We start from the raw sequence: 22686 nt of genomic DNA, 5'->3' as shown, positions 1-22686 counted from the left end.
GGCTCCAAAGTTTAAAAGTTTGAAAATTTTAAGTTTGTTAATCGATTAACCACTGAAGATAATCAATTAACGACAGTCTTATATCAGATTCAAGTGTCATTTTCACTTAGAACCCTAAACCTTCTTTGCTTCCCCTCTTCTGAATCAATTCTCAAAATTGAATGCTCTTATAGAAATCAATAGCAATTTCGAATACTATCTCATAGTTCCACCTTCCTACAACCCTCAATCTCTACAAATCCGACTCCTACACCGTTTTCCTTCTTTAGAAACCCTAAACCCCAAACTCGGAAAATCGATTATTGAATCGATTAAATTAGTGTTACACCTGCAACTATGAGTGAACCACGTAATATGAGAGTGAAGCATAGTGCCAAACGTGCCAGAGGCAGGGAAAAAGGCTCCTTGTCTGCTCAAGGTGGAAGAAAGAACCAAGGTGACCTCTATTACTCTCCCATTCTTGAAGAAGATAGGTTATCCAAGTTCCAAGGTCGAAAGCAAACATACATCCGGTATGCGGATGTGGAATGGCTGGTTGAACAAGGTGTTCAATTCCCACAAGGTTTGGAGAACCAAGGAGTGAATAAGTTCTTGGAATTAAAAGGTAAAATCTATCCTTCGCTCATTCGGGAATTTTACAGTAACTTTAGGTTTAATGATGAGGTTTATTCTTCAATGGTTATGAGGAAAATGATAGAATTGGACAAGGAACTGTTTCTGGAAGTTAGAGATTGTAACAATGAGTCGTGGGACTCATTTGATGTTGTTGAGATGTACAGATCATGCCTAAGAGGGCCTCACTTGTTTGTGCAAGGAGAATTGACCAAAGCAGGGTGATTATATGTTGAAAATTGGCTCTTACACTACTTGATTGCATATATTTTAGTTTAGAGGAATGCTAACCACGCTCAACCAACAATCAATGATCTGAAGCTTATGTTCTCCATTAGGGAAGGCATTGCGGTAAACTGGCCTTCGGAAATCTTGAAAGTTATGCATGGCATAGATTTGTCTTCATCAAGATTGCTTGCATATGAGTTTCATCTCCCACGTCATTGACTATTACGAGATTGACATGTCAGATGTGGACACTATCACTACAAACTCTCGAGAGCACCTTGTAGGTGATAATCTTATTCACAATATGGGCATTTACAAGTATGGTAATGAATGGAAATATCAAGAGGATCAGAATGCCAGAGTGAATGAGGTCTTGCCAAATGAAGACAATGTTGTGAGTCCTAGTGAGCCTAACCTCGAGCAACCACCAACCGAGGCATATGTTGAGCCTCAAGAACCATATTTTGGACTTGCTCACTTGGGTGCTATGGAACAGCGCCTCAATACACGTATTGATAGTCATTTTCAGACTATGAGGGATTCCATGGCAGCTGAGTTCCAGAATCAACAACAGAGGTTGTCTGGAGGCCTTGAACGCACCATGTTCATTGTGCGTGCCACACATGGCTCATCCCAACCACCACCTCCTCAAGATTAGCCTAGATAGGATTTTCTAGAGTGTCTAGGGTGTCTGTGTTTGCTTTGGAGATTATCTTTTAATATTGGTTATATTTTGGTAGTATTTTGCTATTTTTCTTTTGAACTCTTATGTACTCGCTGCACTTACTCTTGTTATGTCTTGTAAAACTTTGTTATTAACGTGGATTATGTTTTCAATTGTTGTGTGAGCCTTTGATTTTATCTACATGCGTATATCTACTATTGAATGGTTAATATGTTTTGTATGTGCCTTAATCATAATCATTGATCATTCTATGAAATTCATGTCAAACTTACACAAATAGATATATCTCACAATTAATTCATGTCATAATCTGTTTTTATTATTGAATAATCGATTAAATCCATATAATAATCAATTAATGCTAAACTCTGTGAATGTGTTCAATTATTTCTAGAATGCTTAATTGATTATCATTGATTACTTAATCGATTAAGACCAGTAAATTTTGTATAAATCTTTCCTTGTTTTTGGCTTTTAATATGATAAATTGTGCGTGCCACACATGGCTCACCTTCATTGTGTGTGCCACACATAGCTCATCACAACCACCACCACCTCAAGAATAGCCTAGATAGGATTTTTTAGAGTCTATGGTGTGTGTATGCTTTTGAGATTGTATCTTGGTGTTGGTTGTATTTTGTTTTGAACTTCCTATGTACTTTGATCCACTTATTACGTAAAATCTTGTAATCTTGTCGTTAACTTCGATTATGTTTGAATTATTGCTTGCAACTTTGACTATATCTAGCTTTTGTGTCACATAAATTGAATGGTTAATATATGCCTCATGTGACTTATCTTATATAACATTAATCATTATATGTTACACTTGCCAAAATCACACAAATGGATATATCTCGTAATTTATTTCTGCCATAATCTGATTTAATAATGTATAATTGATTAAATCTATGCATATAATCGATTAAATGTTAAAAATTGTGCTCCTATTTAATTCTTCTAAGACTGCTTAATCGATTATCCTTGCTTACTTAATCGATTAAGACCAATAAATTTTCTGAATATCTTTCTTTGCTTTTGGCTATTACTATCATAATATATCACAGTTTTTTTATCATGCCAAGGGGGGGGTGTTGTTTGAGCTGTTTTGCAAGTTGCATTGAGCTTCCGCATGAAATCTTGAATGTTACCCTTGTATCACCTCTTACATGGTTTGAGGGGGAGAACAAAGTGAGAGGAGCAGCGCATTCTGACTCAACCATTGCAAACATTCTGTCCAGCATCAAGCCATCAAACAGAAGATCTGTTTCAGAGTTTGTCATCATAAAAAAAAAGGAGATTGAAATGACAAATAGTCAAAGGATGTCATCAATGATTAACCTACTTAGTTTTGATGAAGACAATGATTTAAATGAAAACTTGAAGACTTGGACATCACCACAAACAACATGCCGAAAACTCAAGGTCAACGTCATAGAGATTAGGGTTGCTTTATTTGTTTAGAGTCCTAAGATGTTTGCCTAGTATTGAGTTTAGGTTAGGTAAACTCAAGATAGAAGTCTAACAAAAAGTCTAAAATAAAAATCAGATAGGTTGAGACATTCCATCTTAGTATATATATTTGATAAGTAAGACTCATGCATTTGATAATCGATTAAGCCATAACTGAAAAACTATTTTCATAAGCACGTTAATCGATTAACGTAGTATATAATTGATTAACATTTGTTACAATCAGTTACATATAAAAGTTGTAATTTTAACAAATATGCACAATTGATAGATTCCAATTTTTACACATTAAAAAAACCAAGATTCTCAGAGTTGCATTTTCAAAGCATCTTGCTTATCTTTGAAAGATTTCTTGCATAGTTTTCATAGAGAGAAAAGAGAGAATTTCTACTTCATTGTGCTGTAATTTTCATTCATTTGAAAAACCCTGCATAAACTTCACAATTAATTTAAGGTTGGTTGTGAGATTTTTGTTGAGGGTTGTAGAGCCGAAATTAGAGTTTCAATCAGCGCATTAAGTGTGCAAATAACTCTGCTATTGTACAGTTGCATATGGATAGTTCTTATGGTGTGTTTAGTATCATCGCATTAGAGAATTGGTTGTCTTCACGAAGCAGGAAGTCTTGGATCAAGTGATACTTCGGCTGGAGCCAGATTTGTGAACGATGTTAGTATCCTAGTAGGCGTATAGAGTGGTCAACCCGAACGTGTAGGCTCAACGGGATCAAGAAAGAAGTCTATTTCTAGGTATGTTGGAAGAGTGCTCGTAATCAAACATTAATTTTCGATAGTGAATAAAATTCTCCCAAGATCAGAAGAGGAGGGTCTGGATGTAGTTTGCAAGTGGATCCGCAAACGAACCAGGATAAAAATTTTTGAGCACCTTTCTCTTTTCCTATCTCTTTTACGATTTTGTCTTTACATATTTTTCTGTTTCAATTGCATTCTGTAATTTGTGTTAGTTGGTAACAATAGTTGTATAATCAAGAATAGTTTAGAACAATGAAGATCATCAATCATCATTGTTTTCATTGCAAGAAAAATAATTTTTTCAAAGAATCAGGAATCAGCATAATCGATTAACACTAACTATTATCAATTAAGACAACTCTCAATAATCGATTAATCATGTTAATAATTGATTAACTGCAACAGTTTTCTATTCTGCGCATAAATCGGAAAAGCGAAATTAGTAATTTGTTACACCTATTCACCCATCTAGATGTGTCTTACCTTACTGGTACTCAACACCTATTTATAGACGAAGCTGGGCCAAGGCCACCTCTCATGGCCCAACTCAAAATACATCATGCCCATCGAAAAAACATTCAAGTACGATCCAACGGAGACCCAAGAACCAAGATGAAAGGCGGCAATAAATGAATCGATGAGCCACACTCAAGTACTTTGCGCCGCAAAATGGTCCGATAACCAAAATAATGTCAGCCAGCCATGTGTCGCGCAACCCATAGGACTAATGACACTCTACCGATGCACCTAGAGTCTACCAGCATTCTTGCCTACCGAAAATATTACGAGACTGTGATTAATTGTTCTATCTCGGACATCTGGATGTCTTAACTGCTCGGGATAGTCTCTCATTTAGTCGAACAAAGAATGGGTATAACCAATTAAAAGGCTTGGCCGAACTCGTTTCCTTATGCTAGACATCCCATGTCAAGATCATCTCCGTCTAACACGCCGCCTACAACGCACTACCATGCCACCTACTATCCCACTTACCCCCTGCCAACACGACAAAGACATGCTGCAATACGGCTACCACATCTACCACAGGCTACAAGTCAACTATGCATATATTATGGTCCTGCCAAAGCCGCCTGACATGGAAAAAATAGCTCTCGACAAGCCAGGATGGTCGACTATGCCAACAATACCCTCTGGAGCCATGTCATCCACCTTAAGCATTATAAATAGGGGTCTCCCCCCAATAAGAAGTATCACTTAGAACTCACCACTTGTCAATAGTATTCTCTACTTACCTCTCATATCTCATTTATTACTCTAATGCATTACCTATGCAGTCTTACTGACTTGATCGTCGAAGAACCTTTTCAGGTACCTCCACGGTTGAGTCTAAGTCTACCTTCATCCAGATTCCAAAAGAACTCTAGCCTGAATATTTAAGAAGGCTTACCCAATCCTCTAGTCTAACCAAACTTGTTCATCCACAAAAGAACAGGAGTTGTGTTTTTTAAGTAAAGGATAATTTAGTATTTTACACATTTATTTTAACTTTTAGTTAATGGTGTTACAACAAAGGGAGGTATGTATAAATACAGAAAGAGGAAAGATAATATATATAGTTTCATTAAAACTCATGGAAGTCTGTGTAATTTACTCTAATAACAAAAGATATGAAGTGCACGAACTCATAACTACCAGAGTATAATTGGATCCTCTCCATCAGTTTTTCTCTCCAGCCTCTCTCCAATGTTCATCTTAGCCATTTACTACATTCAATGATGGTGTCCATAAATCTCTAAAGGTTAAGCCAAAATAAATAAGTTTTTATCATCTTCCCACAATCCAACTTCGCAAATGAATAAAAGAGCCAACTAATTCTGTTATGGACTTGGATTATTTATAACATATAGATAGCTGGCCGACAATGTTACAAATAAATACAAATTTTGAATCTTTTGATGCGTTTTAAAAATTTTAATGTTTTGAATATTTTATTGTTTTCATATATAAACCAGTTTTGGTCGATACAATACAAATACAATTCTAACCTCTATTTTTCAATTTTGGCCAGCTTAATTGCATGTTCAGTATTATTGTTATATCACAAATAAGCTATAAAAGAACTCTTCTAAAAGCTTCCAAGCATTGCACTAAAGTTTCCTAGTTGATATAGAACTTTTCAACATGTATGCATACAGTTGAAATTAATCCACCAAAAAAGTCAGTATAGAGAAAGTATGAATGACTGAAATTCAAGTGAATGTGGGCGTGAACCATCTTAATTCGATTCAGCTAGTAGCATATGATAACCACGTGGAGTTATATATTTTTTTTGGTTTCACACAGGTATCCTCGCACTGGAAGCAATTCTGTCCGAGCTGGGAACATCCACAGGTAAACAAAATATATATATATATATATATATATATACTGTATATATTAAATAAAACATCAGAACCTAGTTAAGAGACCTGTCATTTGATTCCTGAAGCTGTAAAGCATAGAATTACAGATTCACACATTGGAGAAAGCAACTCAACAATTTACACATTAATCTCAACTATGTCAGCAGATTCACAATCTCTAGCACTATAAATAGCAAAATTCTAATTTGACCAAATGTCGATGACTACAAGCACATCACATAGGAAAGAAACGATTTAAAAACTACTCCCTAATGCCAGAAGGTATAACAGATCCACTCCACCCACCACACCACATGACAAAAAGCATTTCATATGAGATCAGCAACATTCATTGGCATTTCATCAATCTGAGTACTGTAATATTGCTCAATATCTCTCAAGATCTTGATATCATCACTCTTAACAAAGTTTATTGCAACACCCTGCAAACCATGATCAAGGCCAGCTATCAGTATATAATACTCGGTGATAGAAGGACAATGGAGTCAACAAAAAGCATCTCAAACCTAAGTGCATAATGTAGTTTCTAATGTGAAAAAACAGAATAAGTGAGACTATTCAAGAGTCAACATAGGTTTAATTAGTGTACATATTCCAAATACCTTGCGCCCAAAACGTCCAGAGCGGCCAATTCGATGAATATAAAGCTCTCGATTATTTGGAAGGTCATAGTTGATAACTAGAGAAACCTGAAAACATAAGCAAATGTATGCATCAATATCAACAATTCATTCTTCAACAAAAGGAATTAACAGAAGCATTTCTCAATGAATTTTTTTGGATAGTTAAATTGATTATAATTTTTTTACCATCTGAATGCATTTCTTAATGAAAGACAAATTTCTATTACATTAGTCCATACCTTCACACTGCCCAAGGCATACAAACAGACTGAATGAAATTAAAACCAAATGACAAATATCTAACATTCTAAGTTCTAACTAAAAGAACATCCACCTCATTTCAGACAAGTTTCTATTACATTAGTCAATACCTTCCCACTCTGTCGTTTTTTACCTCATTTCAGTCCACACTGAAAAACCACTCATCTGCCCAAGCCCTTGAGCGACAATTAATTAAAGCTGCCTGTGAAGGTGCAACCTGCAATGGTGCTACCTGGAAGGTAGCAGCTAGGTGGGATTCAAAGTTTGCTGTTGTGGATTTGTAGCAGCTACAGGCGACGGTAGTTTTTCAAATTCTTGATTTTGGTTACTTCATTCATAATATTTTCTTTGGCTTTGTTTTCATCTTCTGTTTTTTGTTTGAATTTCGTTGTCGGTTGCGCTTACATCTCTGTTTCAGTAGTTTTGGTCTATTTTTGCTTAGTTGTGTCATTACATGTCTATTTTCAACTCTACACTTCTACAGATATAAATTTATATTCGTAGCAGGATCTTAAAATCCATTTTGTGATCCCACATTTTACATGTCTCCTGCCCCTTCCGAATTCCATGTAGTTGTTTCATTACATGTCTATTTTAAGTCTTCAGATATAAATTTATATTTTTGATGATCCTAAGATCCATTTTATGATCCCATGTTTTATATATCCCATGTCCTTCTCAATCCTATGTCAGATCTCCATTTTAACAACCTTGATGTTGCAGCCCATTAGCAGCCTCTTAACAGTATTACTTTTAATGAAGGAAATTAGAGATAGGAATTCATTATAGTTTCAGAGGCATGGATAAAAGAAAGAAATATAGGTTGAACAACTTGCCTGCTGTACATCCAGGCCACGAGCCCAAACATCTGTTGTTATTAGCACACGGGTTGTACCAGCACGAAACTCAGCCATAATTGCATCTCTTTCTTTCTGAGGCATGTCTCCATGCATTGATGAGACAGTAAAATTATTGTTACGCATTTTTTCAGTTAACCAGTCCACCTGTTCCAAAGGATGTAAATCTTAGCACAAATGAAATGACATTGACAAATAGATAACAATGAGCAAATACAGAAAGATAGTACAGAACCTATTAACACACTATTTGCTATATCTTAGCACCTATGAAGCCTTGGCAGTTTTCATTTACCTTTCGTTTAGTGTTACAGAATATAACAGCTTGAGTGATAGTAAGAGTATCATAAAGATCACATAGAGTATCAAACTTCCATTCCTCCCTCTCAACAGCAACAAAAAATTGTTTGATGCCCTGCATTTCGGGATGTTACAATTACATTAGTACCTTTCTAGAACTCAATGCACCAAGATAATTAGAGAGAGAAAACAGCTCACCTCCAATGTCAATTCATCACGTTTTACAAGGATCCTTACTGGATCTGTCATGAACTTATTTGTCATCTCCAGTATTTCATGAGGAAGGGTAGCAGAAATCAAGACCACCTATACAGGAAGAATTCAAAGATTAAGAACCAGAGAATCAAGACTACAAAACATGTTTTTCATAATACCGTCAGACTGAGAGGCTATAGCACAGCAAAGTATAGCAAGTAAATACAGACCAGATTTTCCACAAGTCTTACGGCAAGAGCAACATGCATACTGATTACCTAAGCAACTAGGAGTAAGGACACTGAAAGGATGTATCCAGTTAGGTTATAAACTCAACCTCTAAACTGAACTTTTGAGTAATTAGGGAATCCTAATTTTATATTCAAAACAAAGTGTACAAGAATTCTAAATTCAACAAAAGAATCCCATCCAGCTATTTCATCTAAGAAGGCTGCAGCAATTAAACGATTAGTCCTGCTGGATGCTTTTTACAGCTCTATTGTTTTGTCCAATCAAAACATAGACATAAACTCTCATGCCAACGATTTTAAAGTGCATTATTTAAAACTTGAACTAATCAAAACCGTACACACAAGCCTTCAAAAGGCCTTCAAGAGCCTTTAGACTTTTCATATTCCTAGTAAACATAACTATTTCATGGACCTTTAGATGATGTGAAGCCACTACTAAATTCAATTTTCACAAAAACTTCACTGTTCTCCTCATTCATTAATGAAATTCTTGTGATTTAGAATTCTGCCTGTTTCAAAAATATATTTTTTAAGTTCATTGTCACATCTTAAACTATATTCAGTCACTAAATCTACTTGCCGAAGACTTGTGATTTATACATCTCAGTTTGAATTAAAATACACATTTTAATTGCAGAAATTTCGTTCCAAACACGTTAGCATAGGTGAGTATGTCAAGGGGGAGAGAACCTGAAGGTCTGGTGGGAGATATCTATACACATCATAAATTTGATCTTTAAATCCTCTGCTCAACATTTCATCAGATTCATCCTGTCATTGAAAAGAAACATTTAACAGTACTGGACACAACCAAACCATGAAAACATAAGATAATTGATATCAAGTATCGGGAAGTATAAATATAACGTACTCACCAGAACTAATAACTTGATAGCTCTTGTGCGCAATGTTCTCCTTTTGATCATGTCACAAACACGGCCTGGAGTTCCAGATACTACATGAACTCCATACTCAAGCTTCCTTATATCTTCTCCCACACTTTTACCACCAACACATGCATGTGCTTGTATATTTATGAAGTCCCCAATAGCCAGTATAACCTTTTCAGTCTGTGAAGCCAGTTCCCTTGTAGGCGACACTATTAAGGCTTGCACCCTGTACAAAAATTGTAAAATGTATATCATATGATAATAAAATAATAATAAATATAAAAGGTTCTATTTGGATCAAGGAAGCATGGATACGAGCAAGGCACAAATATGGTATGACAATGACATGGGCACGGGGATAGGGAAATTATATGATATGGCAAAGATACAATAATACAATGCATAAAAATAGTATAAAAGTAACATAAAAGTATAAAAACACAAATCATAAAATAAAAAATAGAGAATTTGTTTTGAAGTTAGCATGAGTCATTGTAAACATGATTAAATGCTAACGTCTACCTAATTATTATGATATTTCCATCTATATTGGTATAAAAATTCATAAGTTGAAGTAAAAATTGTACAACACAGCTCATATTATCTGAAAGTGTCCACTGTCCATGATAAGGATATGTGTTTGACACAAACACGACGACTAATTTGAAATGTTTATGCTTTGTAGGTTTGAGTTGAATGGCCAATACCTTCAGGGAATGGCCTTCCCACTAAAGTTGCTTAGGGATAGATATATGCTCTTAGCTTCCCTTATTAAAATATGGTTGTATACTTGCATTTGAGTCTGTGCTACATCTCATTAAAATATGTTGCTTGTTTTATAGGTTGAGAGTTTTCAAGGATTTCTTAAATCTACAAAGAACTTGTCATCATAAAAAGTGATAAAAAGACTTGTACAAACATAAGGTTTTCATCTCAATAAGACTTGTTCACATAAAAAGTTCACTAATGTGTAAGTCTTAGTGGAACACTAAGGTTATTACCTAGTAACATGGAGTTTCAAATCTTAAAGCAATCTCTCTACACTGGGATCAAGATAGAATAAGCTATCCTCCCCAGACTGCACGTGGCAGGAGCCTCGTCCACTAAGCTGCCCTTTGTGTGTTTGGAGTAAGCTTATTTTGTGTCAATAAACTATGATCAAAATATCACTAAGAGGGATTTTGAGGAGAAGATATTTCTTCCTACAGTTTAAGAAAATCCCATCATCCTATTTTGCTTAAGAAGAATTAAAATCCCTTCTTAATGTGCATTTGCATTAGCATATTCCAAGGGCCAATTTTCCAACAAAAAAGTAATCATTTTAAAAAGAAAAAATCAGTTCGGAGTTTTGACGCTTAAATTTGAGTTTAGCTAGGCTTTTATGAAGGTTAAACTCAGCATTAGTAAGAAGCTATAACTTGGACAAAAGAAGAGAGGTAATGTAAAAAAATATTTTTTCTAAAATAATTGTATCCAAACACAATACAGCCTATGATTTACCTAAAACCTATTCAAACAAAATCACATATTCGATTCGAAAAAAGCCATAAAGAAAGAAAAAAAAGTCTTCCCGAAAAAACTAACCTAAACTAGACATACACTTGGCCTTAGAAAAACCCTAATCAACAATTTCAACTCAAGTTAGTTCTTCTATTTTCTGTATCCCAAAAGCTATAACAAAAAATACAAACACATATTTAAAAAATCGAAAACGAATAGTAGTAACAAAAAATAACGTACTCTCGAACGGAGGTATCAACGATTTGGCAAACAGTGAGAGCAATCATGGAACTTTTTCCGGTACCAGACTGAGCCTGAGCGATGACGTCACGGCCCTGAATAATTGGCATCACTGCCCGTTGCTGAATAGCTGAAGGTTTCTCAAAACCGTATTGGTAAATCCCTCGAAGCAAATCGTCTTTTATTCCCATCTCCTCGAAACTCGCTATCGCTTTTACTCCTTCCGTCGTCTCGAAATCCGCATCCTCCGGTTGCAACGCCGTCCTCCGCCGGTTCGCCGGGACCACCGACGTTGTCGCCATTAAGGAGATTTTTGTGGTTTGCTTAGAGGGAAGGATGGGTTATGTGAGAGCAAAAGAGTAGATTGTCTTGTGCGGGTTTTGAATTTGGGGTTTTTGTGCCCTAGAAAATGGGGAGAGAAAAAAACTGTGCATATAGGTTAGGCTTGAGGCCCATAACATATCCTGTTAGGGCCTGTAAATAAATAAAAAACCAACACTAAGGTGTAGCACTTTTTGGTACTATGAAGGTTATCGCCTCACATTTTCTGGTAAGGAATTAATCTTTTGCAAAGTTCATGAATGTCATCCTAAAAAATATCACTCTTAATAATCAAGTCATCGATCTTGAGGATCTAATGTGACATTATACTACTAAACCAACGTCTTGTTGGTAATGTGTAGCACTTGAAAGGTAGTGGTATTTTTTTAAAGTATATTATGGTTAAATTGCTCCACAGAAATCATCACTAATTTATATATACATATTATACTAACTATTCATGTAGAGGATATGAGTATAATCTTTTAAACAAGAAAATGGATGATGAGTATAATTTTAAATTAAACTTCAATTAATATTATTGTAATATTCGCTCTCAAGATATTCTATAAAAACATGAATATCTAGTATATCTTGAATTATGTGTAAAATAATATGATACTTATTCATTTGTCTCTCGCCCTTTGAAAAGGTCAAATGGATCATCATCAAGTAATTCCAAAAATACCATCCAAATATCTATGGAACTCAATATTCTTCATCACGTTGAGGGAATAAGAAATATTAAATGTAAATGTTTGGTAATTTTGATAGTTACAATGGAACTTGTCTCTCCCCTGCTTTCATTACCATGTCTTTCACTTATAGTTTTCCATGCTGGTAACCAACTCACCATATTTAGAATATAACATTCATAATATTACTTTTTTACTTCCAAGTACATCCACAATGCATAATTGTAAATGTATATATTATAGAATTACTGCATTAACAAAAACTCTTGTATATGTCAACTTGGTTTCACATTATTTGTAATGTGTAGTCTACATACTATAATGTCAAAGATAATATATTGTTTTAGATATTGTAACTATTAGATTTTGTTAATTAGTTCAAAAGCTATTTTTAGTTGTTATAGGATGCATATTATAAATAGCATTTATGCATTATATTAGAAGTAATGAATAAATGAGAATTTGTTGAATCTATTCACACTTCTTCCACAAAATTGATTCTAATTTCCTCTCCGGTCTTTCGTCTTCTGTAAGTGCGAGTGAATTGAGGGGACTGAAGTGAGGTGTGTGATCTATTTTTCTCCAACAAAATGGTATCAAGAGCACAAGTTAGATCCGAAGGGCCTTCACTCCTCTATTACCTTCTACCTTTCTTTTCCTCTACAATCATCACTCAATGGGACATTCAAGCACAAGTTTCATAGCTAGTCTTCATATTCTTGATGGCAAGAATTGGAATAGATGGAGTATTCAAATGAATCCTATCATGGGGTTTCAAGATATTGCAGAAATTGTTGAAGATGGATATGCACAGATTGATGCAGACTCCACGGGACAGCAGAGAGTGATATACAAAGAAAATAAAAGAAAATATTTTAAATCCATGTGTCTTATTCATCAGTGTGCTGATAAGACACACTTTGAGAAGATTGTTGCAGCACAATCTTCACAAGAGGCATGACAGATCTTGGAGAAGTGCAACAAAGGGGCAGAACAATTGAAGAAGGTTAGACTATAAACCATGAGGCGCCAATATGAATTGATGCAAATGAAGATGAATGAAAGAGTGGTTCAATTCTTCAATAGGGTCATTAGTCACACAAATCAGATGAAGGCATGTGGAGAAGCAATTAATGATCAAACAATCATTGAGAAGATTTTAAGAACTCTAACCCCAAACTTTGATCACATACTTGTGGAAATTGAAGAATCCAAGAAGCTTGAAGAATTGAAGTTAGAAGACCTTCAAGGCTCCCTCGAGGCTCATGAGAAAAGGCTCATTGAAAGTTCCACAGAAAAATCAGTCAATCAAGCCTTTTAGGCTCAAACCTTCAAAAGAGGAAAGAACTATGGCAAGAGTGGAGAAAGAAACCGAGGAAGGGGGAAAAGTATAAAGGAAGAGGCACAAATTCTCAATATCAAGAACAAGAAATATTTGATCAAGATCAGTCAACAAGATTCTCAAGAAGGGGTGGTTTCAATGCTGGGAGAGGTGGAAATAAGAAGGTAGATAGAAAGAGGATCAAATGCTTCGATTGCAATAAGATTGAACACTTCTCTGTTGAATGTCAAGCATTTCCATAACTTGGACAAAAGAAGAGAGGTAATGTAAAAAAATATTTTTTCTAAAATAATTGTATCCAAACACAATACAGCCTATGATTTACCTAAAACCTATTCAAACAAAATCACATATTCGATTCGAAAAAAGCCATAAAGAAAGAAAAAAAAGTCTTCCCGAAAAAACTAACCTAAACTAGACATACACTTGGCCTTAGAAAAACCCTAATCAACAATTTCAACTCAAGTTAGTTCTTCTATTTTCTGTATCCCAAAAGCTATAACAAAAAATACAAACACATATTTAAAAAATCGAAAACGAATAGTAGTAACAAAAAATAACGTACTCTCGAACGGAGGTATCAACGATTTGGCAAACAGTGAGAGCAATCATGGAACTTTTTCCGGTACCAGACTGAGCCTGAGCGATGACGTCACGGCCCTGAATAATTGGCATCACTGCCCGTTGCTGAATAGCTGAAGGTTTCTCAAAACCGTATTGGTAAATCCCTCGAAGCAAATCGTCTTTTATTCCCATCTCCTCGAAACTCGCTATCGCTTTTACTCCTTCCGTCGTCTCGAAATCCGCATCCTCCGGTTGCAACGCCGTCCTCCGCCGGTTCGCCGGGACCACCGACGTTGTCGCCATTAAGGAGATTTTTGTGGTTTGCTTAGAGGGAAGGATGGGTTATGTGAGAGCAAAAGAGTAGATTGTCTTGTGCGGGTTTTGAATTTGGGGTTTTTGTGCCCTAGAAAATGGGGAGAGAAAAAAACTGTGCATATAGGTTAGGCTTGAGGCCCATAACATATCCTGTTAGGGCCTGTAAATAAATAAAAAACCAACACTAAGGTGTAGCACTTTTTGGTACTATGAAGGTTATCGCCTCACATTTTCTGGTAAGGAATTAATCTTTTGCAAAGTTCATGAATGTCATCCTAAAAAATATCACTCTTAATAATCAAGTCATCGATCTTGAGGATCTAATGTGACATTATACTACTAAACCAACGTCTTGTTGGTAATGTGTAGCACTTGAAAGGTAGTGGTATTTTTTTAAAGTATATTATGGTTAAATTGCTCCACAGAAATCATCACTAATTTATATATACATATTATACTAACTATTCATGTAGAGGATATGAGTATAATCTTTTAAACAAGAAAATGGATGATGAGTATAATTTTAAATTAAACTTCAATTAATATTATTGTAATATTCGCTCTCAAGATATTCTATAAAAACATGAATATCTAGTATATCTTGAATTATGTGTAAAATAATATGATACTTATTCATTTGTCTCTCGCCCTTTGAAAAGGTCAAATGGATCATCATCAAGTAATTCCAAAAATACCATCCAAATATCTATGGAACTCAATATTCTTCATCACGTTGAGGGAATAAGAAATATTAAATGTAAATGTTTGGTAATTTTGATAGTTACAATGGAACTTGTCTCTCCCCTGCTTTCATTACCATGTCTTTCACTTATAGTTTTCCATGCTGGTAACCAACTCACCATATTTAGAATATAACATTCATAATATTACTTTTTTACTTCCAAGTACATCCACAATGCATAATTGTAAATGTATATATTATAGAATTACTGCATTAACAAAAACTCTTGTATATGTCAACTTGGTTTCACATTATTTGTAATGTGTAGTCTACATACTATAATGTCAAAGATAATATATTGTTTTAGATATTGTAACTATTAGATTTTGTTAATTAGTTCAAAAGCTATTTTTAGTTGTTATAGGATGCATATTATAAATAGCATTTATGCATTATATTAGAAGTAATGAATAAATGAGAATTTGTTGAATCTATTCACACTTCTTCCACAAAATTGATTCTAATTTCCTCTCCGGTCTTTCGTCTTCTGTAAGTGCGAGTGAATTGAGGGGACTGAAGTGAGGTGTGTGATCTATTTTTCTCCAACAAAATGGTATCAAGAGCACAAGTTAGATCCGAAGGGCCTTCACTCCTCTATTACCTTCTACCTTTCTTTTCCTCTACAATCATCACTCAATGGGACATTCAAGCACAAGTTTCATAGCTAGTCTTCATATTCTTGATGGCAAGAATTGGAATAGATGGAGTATTCAAATGAATCCTATCATGGGGTTTCAAGATATTGCAGAAATTGTTGAAGATGGATATGCACAGATTGATGCAGACTCCACGGGACAGCAGAGAGTGATATACAAAGAAAATAAAAGAAAATATTTTAAATCCATGTGTCTTATTCATCAGTGTGCTGATAAGACACACTTTGAGAAGATTGTTGCAGCACAATCTTCACAAGAGGCATGACAGATCTTGGAGAAGTGCAACAAAGGGGCAGAACAATTGAAGAAGGTTAGACTATAAACCATGAGGCGCCAATATGAATTGATGCAAATGAAGATGAATGAAAGAGTGGTTCAATTCTTCAATAGGGTCATTAGTCACACAAATCAGATGAAGGCATGTGGAGAAGCAATTAATGATCAAACAATCATTGAGAAGATTTTAAGAACTCTAACCCCAAACTTTGATCACATACTTGTGGAAATTGAAGAATCCAAGAAGCTTGAAGAATTGAAGTTAGAAGACCTTCAAGGCTCCCTCGAGGCTCATGAGAAAAGGCTCATTGAAAGTTCCACAGAAAAATCAGTCAATCAAGCCTTTTAGGCTCAAACCTTCAAAAGAGGAAAGAACTATGGCAAGAGTGGAGAAAGAAACCGAGGAAGGGGGAAAAGTATAAAGGAAGAGGCACAAATTCTCAATATCAAGAACAAGAAATATTTGATCAAGATCAGTCAACAAGATTCTCAAGAAGGGGTGGTTTCAATGCTGGGAGAGGTGGAAATAAGAAGGTAGATAGAAAGAGGATCAAATGCTTCGATTGCAATAAGATTGAACACTTCTCTGTTGAATGTCAAGCATTTCCAATTTTGTTGGTAATTCCACTATCACTTGATAACTTGAAGAAAAACCTCCCTACTTTTGACTCTTTCTGGTGTTGCGCTTCTTAAAACGAGGGTCCGTGAAGGTAAGGATTGTTTTCAAAGGTAATGCACGGTCAGGATGATGGTATAGCTTGATATTCATAGCAGCCAACACCATGATGAGGCACATATGTTGAAAGAAGAAGATGAAGGTATTGGTGATGAAACACCTATCCTATTGATGATGACCACAAGTCAAGGGAACAACAATGAAGAGATATGGTATGTGGACTCAGGTTGCTCTAATCACATGACAAACCATAAAGATTGCTTGTTAACTTTGACTCCAGTAATAAAAGCAAAGTGAAGTTTGATGACAACAGAATAATCCAGGCTGAAGGGATTAGAGATGTTGTGATCAAGAGAAGGGATAGCAGAAATGCTATGATTTCTAAGGTACTTTATGTGCCTAGTATGAGTCACAACCTGGTCAGCCTTGGCCAATTACTAGAGAAAGGATTTTTAGTGAGTATGTTGAATGGTCATTTTGAAGTCTTTAACTCAACAAAAAGGAAGATCATGAGGGCTCCACTAACTCATAACATAACCTTTCAAGAAAACCTCAATACAATGGAGTCTCAATGCCTTAGCACTGAAATCTTGACTGATGATGTGTGGTTATGGCACATGAGACTTGACCATCTCAACTTCAAGGACCTTAGTCCAATGAAGATCAAAGAAATGGTTCATGGCCTACCTCCAATTCAAGTGCCTATGAAGGTATGTGATAGTTGCTTGACAAGCAAACAAATCAGATCATCATTTAGTAACTTCACTGCATCAAGAGCCAATAGCCTATTGCACATTGTATATTTTGATGCATGTGACCCATTTGAGGTTCCTTCACTGGGTGGAAACAAATACTTTGTCACCTTTTTGGATGACCTTAGTAAAAATATTTGGCTCTATTTGATTAAAGTCAAAAGTGATGTATTCACTACCTTCAAGTGCATGGATGAAAAACAATCTAAAAATTCAATCAAGATATTGAGGATAAGTGAGGAGGTGAATTCACTTCCAAGGAATTTGAGTTGTTTTGCACTGAAAATGGAATCATACATGAGGTCATTGCACCTTATACTCCTCAGCATAATGAAGTTGCTGAAAGGAGGAATAGAACCATACTAAACATGGTGAGGAGCATGCTAAAGACAAGAAACTTACCCCGTGGCCTATGGGGAGAGGCTGCAACAACAGCGACCTATGTGTTAAATCACTGACCAACGAAAAGATTGGAGTTTAAAGTGCCTGAAGAAGTCTGGTCAGGGAGGAAATCTTCAATCAAACACCTTAGAATCTTTGGGTCAGTATGCTACAAACACATACCTTATCAAATAAGAAAGAAGGTAGATGATAAGAATGAACCAATGATTTTTGCAGGTTATCATCCAACTGGATTCAATAAGCTTCTCAATCCTAAAACTCACCAGGTCATGTTTAGTAGAGATGTGTACTTCAATGAATCAAGTTCTTGGAAAGAAGAAAAGACAGAAGCAGATTTTGCCTTTTCCAACTTGATCTCTAAGGAAGTGATACTTCCTTTCTATGTGCTTACTTCTTCCATGTGCAATTGGGTTCTTTGCAATGTTGATGGCTGACTTATTGTCTACTAAAAGCTCCACTGTTCCTTCAAATCCAATCTTCATTTCTTCAAGTAGTGAGATCATCCACAATGCTTGACAGGCAGCATGACAATCTGAGACATAATCAGCTTCACAAGTAGACAAGGTCGTAATATCTTGTTTCTTTGAACACCGTGAGATAAGAGTTCCACACAGCAAGAAGACATACCCCATGATGCTTTTCCTCTCAAGCAAATCTCCATACCAATCAGATTCAAAATAAGCAGTAAGTTGCAGTCTGCACTTCTCTGTATTATTGGAGAATAACACACCAAAATTTAGTGAGCCACTTAGGTACCTTAGAATTCTCTTGACTACCACAAGGTGGGGTTTCTTTGGATTGCTCATGAATATGCTTACTAGTCCAACACTGAATGAGATCTCTGGTCTGGTATGACAGATGAATCTCAAGAAACCAACCATTTATCTAAACAATCTACCATCCACTACAGACTCATGATCACCCTTGTCTAGCTTTAGGTTAGTTTCTGATGGTGTTTATGTAGAATTGCAGTTGACCATGTTGAATTTGTTCAGCACATCTTGTGTGTAATTCCTTCGATGCATAAAGATGCCTTCATCAACTTGTCCGAACTCAATTCCAAGGAAGTAAGTCAGTCTCCCTAAATCAGACATCTCAAATTCTGATTTCAAACTCCGCTTCACATGTTCAATACCATCTAAACTACTTCATGTAATCAGTAAATCATCAACATCTAGACAAATGATGAGTATATCGTTTCTTCTTGTTGTTTTCACATACACACCATACTCTACATCATATTTTCTGAAACCCGAACTTGAGAAGAATGCATCAATTATTCTATTCCAAGCTCTTGGTGCCTGCCTTAGTCTATATAGAGCTTTCCTCAATCTATAGACTTTGTCCTTACGTCCTTTGATCATAAATCTTGGAGGTTATTTTACATAGACCTTTTCTTCAATAGGTCCATTGAGGAAAGCAGACTTCACATCAAGCTGTCATATTTCCCAATTGTTCTTAGTTGCAAGGGCCACTATTAATCTAACAGTTTCCAATCTTGCAACAGAAGCAAACCCCTTCAAATCCAATCTTCATTCCTTCTGCATAAACCCTTTTGCCACAAGCATTTCTTTGTGCTTGGAAATGGAACCATATGAATTCAATTTGGTCTTGAATACCCATTTTATGGCAATGGGTGTTTGATCATCTAGAAGCTGCACTAGTTCCCAAGTCTTATTTTTGGTGATTGACCTCAATTCTTCTTGCATAGCTTCCTTATAAATTCTGCTACTCACAACCTCATCTATAGTTATTGGTTCAATGTTTATAAACAAAGCAATATACTGAACTAACTCTCCTTCATCTGTAATCACATCATCTTATGAAATTTGACAATCTTTGAGTCTATCAGGTAAGTTTCTCATTCTAGTTGGCCTACTTCAGTTAAGTATGTTAGTTGCAGCCTCTGATTGAGGCTCAACTTCACCAGGATCTATTGGTTCTTAACTAAGGTCACTAGGATTCCATTCTAAGGATTCCATTCTCATTCAGTGTTGGACTAGTAAGCATATTCATGAGAAATCCAAAGAAACCCCACCTTGTGGTAGCCAAGAGAATTCTAAGGTACCTAAGTGGCTCACTGAATTTTGGTGTGTTGTTCTCCAATAATACAGAGAAGTGCAGACTGCAAGTTACTTCTTATTTTGACTCTGATTGGTATGAAGATTTGCTTAAGAGGAAAAGCACCAAGGGGTATGTCTTCTTGCTGTGTGGAACTCTTATCTCATGGTGTTCAAAGAAACAAGATATTGTGGCCTTGTCTACTTGTGAAGCTGAGTATGTCTCAGATTGTCATGTTGTCTGTCAAGCATTATGGATGATCTCACTGCTTGAATAAATGAAGATTGGATTTGAAGGAACATGGGAGCTTTTTGTAGACAATAAGTCAGCCATCAACATTGCAAAGAACCCAATTGCACATGGAAGAAGCAATCACATAGAAAGGAAGTATCACTTCCTTAGAGATCAAGTTAGAAAAGGCAAAATCTGCTTGAAATATTGCAAGACAGATTTGCAGATTGCTGATATAATGACTAAGTCATTAAAAGTTTATAGATTTAGAGAATTAAGAAGATTATTAAGTGTTGTGTGTTTGTAATAAGTTTTTAAATTAAGGGGGAGTATTAGATTTTGTTAGTTAGTTCAAAAGCTATTTTTAGAAAGTCTATTTTAGTTGTTATAGGATGCATACTATAAATAGCATCTATGGATTGTATTAGAAGTAATGAATCAATGACAATTTGCTGAATCTATTCACACTTCTTCTTCCACAAAACTGATTCTAATTTCTTCTCCATTCTTTCGTCTTGTATAAGTGTGAGTGTGAGTGAAATGAGGTGTGTGATCTGTTTTTCTCCAACAGTAACTAAGGGTGGTAAATGAGTGGATTTGGATGCTAATGATGGATGGAAAACTATCCATCAATCCCTATCAATTATTTTAAACTATATTTTAAGTTATTCAATCCATTCATATCCAATGGATTCCGATCCATCCAATTCATCCATGACTCAATTATAATGGATTTGGATAGATGAATATTCAATCCATTTTTATTATCTTATTGGAACTAAAAATACTATATATTGAAGAAAATCATTATTTTAAAAAGAGTTTAAAATCTATGCACTGATAGTGTAAAGTTTTTTACACTGTCAGCACATTATTCATCGTTGATTTGTATTATTTTTGTTTGAGAGTTAATGATGTTAACAAATCAATGGTTGATGATTTGCTCACGGTGTAAAAACACTTACACTGTTAGTGTATACATATTAAATCCTTTTAAAAATTACTATATCAACTAAATATTTTTTAAAATCACCTTTTAGAAAAACACTTCTAAAATCATTTATAAAACACTTTTAAAAATCAATTTTTTTGAAAAAGTGATTTTTTGAACTTTTATAGATTTTTTTTCCAATATTCTACAAGCATGTGATGTTTAAGGTTTTGCGTGTAAAGTTTTTAACAAATACTTATAGAGTGTAATATCTATGCACTGTGAGTGCAAAGATTTATATATAATCACTACATCATCCACCATTCATTTGGATTACTTCAATAGTTTTATTGAAGAGTCAAATGATGATTAAATATAAATGGTGGATGAAGCACTAACAGTGTATATTGTATAAAACTTATGCATTATCGGTGTATACATTTGTTCTCATACTTATATATGTTATGCACTTAAGAATAAAATTTTAATATTAACTATATATTTATCTCATATAATTGATATCAATTTAATAATATATTAGGAGTGAGAATCATAGCTAAATTTGTTTGAATTTAGTTTTCTTAAATATTAAACGAAATTCCAAAGAAAAGAAAATCATTTTTGAATTTTGGTTTTTTTGGATGGATTGAATATCTATCCAAACATATATATTCATGGATATCCATTGGATATAATGGATGAATTTGAATCTATCCATTATCAATTATATCCATTGAATTATATCCATTTAAATCCATTAACTCTAATATATGAATTTGGATGGATTGTGAATTGTAGATAATTTTGTCACCTTTAATTGTAACTTTTAGTTGAATATATTCGATTGGGGTGATTCTTCAGTCTTATTTTAAAAAAAATGAACATTCCAATGATTGAATTACTCGCAATTGTCTTTGTAAGTGAAGTATATAATTGGACCATAATCATTGAAATAAACTTATCATGTTTAAAATGTAACATGTAAGATTGTCCTAAATTTCTAAAATCATGAATTGGAACAAACATAAATAATTCCTTAAAAAAAATAACTCAATCGTGAAACCGAACTGAACCACATTTTGTGGTTTGGTTTAGTTTGGTTCCACCGGTTTCACCCTCTAAACCGTTATCACTTACACCCCTAATTTTTAGGTTATATTAACGTTTTTATTTACATTTTTATTTTTAAGTTCTACATTTTTTTAACAATAGTTACAAAATTATTTTTAAAGTTTTTAAACCGTTAAAAAAAGGCCAATAGACCCTCCAAAGAATATGTTTTTAAATTAAAAGAACTTGTGACAATGATGTTCACTCAAAAAAATATAAAGTCGAGGTGGTTGTAATTATTTATATAAATGTGACGAATAATTTTTGAGATATATGATGACACATAAATGAAATTGAACGAAATTGTATATGTTCAATTACTTGAATATTTTTTAGAATATTTTTCATTTATATAATAGTAAG

At 34.7% G+C, this 22686-nt stretch overlaps 1 protein-coding gene across 2 annotated transcripts; it reads right to left on the bottom strand.

Moving 5' to 3' along the window:
• Positions 1 to 6149: 6149 nt before the first annotated feature.
• Positions 6150 to 14594, bottom strand: LOC109340509 (eukaryotic initiation factor 4A-3). Of its 2 annotated transcripts, none has more exons than XM_019578223.1 (8): positions 14173 to 14594; positions 9495 to 9735; positions 9310 to 9390; positions 8372 to 8479; positions 8169 to 8288; positions 7853 to 8020; positions 6735 to 6821; positions 6150 to 6554 (listed from the first exon to the last, which is right to left on the bottom strand). In XM_019578223.1, the coding sequence occupies exons 1-8, from the start codon at positions 14472 to 14474 to the stop codon at positions 6441 to 6443; spliced, it is 1221 nt and encodes a 406-aa protein (XP_019433768.1). In that variant the 5' UTR covers positions 14475 to 14594; the 3' UTR covers positions 6150 to 6440. The 2 variants fall into 2 exon arrangements, with proteins under 2 accessions (XP_019433768.1, XP_019433767.1); XM_019578222.1 differs by lacking the exon at positions 14173 to 14594 and adding an exon at positions 11250 to 11671.
• Between the last annotated feature and the right edge of the window lie 8092 nt (positions 14595 to 22686).

Source organism: Lupinus angustifolius, unplaced genomic scaffold, assembly GCF_001865875.1.
Source record: "Lupinus angustifolius cultivar Tanjil unplaced genomic scaffold, LupAngTanjil_v1.0 Scaffold_182_17, whole genome shotgun sequence".
Classification (NCBI taxonomy): domain Eukaryota; kingdom Viridiplantae; phylum Streptophyta; class Magnoliopsida; order Fabales; family Fabaceae; genus Lupinus; species Lupinus angustifolius.
This window is presented reverse-complemented; position numbering and strand designations above follow the sequence as displayed.

Coding starts and splice junctions, on each gene's coding strand:
- LOC109340509 (XM_019578223.1), bottom strand. CDS start 14,474: ATGGCGACAACGTCGGTGGTCCCGGCGAACCGGCGGAGGACGGCGTTG. Junction 9,391..9,494: donor CTATCAAGTTATTAGTTCTG/GTGAGTACGTTA, acceptor TTTCAATGACAG/GATGAATCTGATGAAATGTT. Junction 6,822..7,852: donor GTGGCCTGGATGTACAGCAG/GCAAGTTGTTCA, acceptor TTATGTTTTCAG/GTTTCTCTAGTTATCAACTA.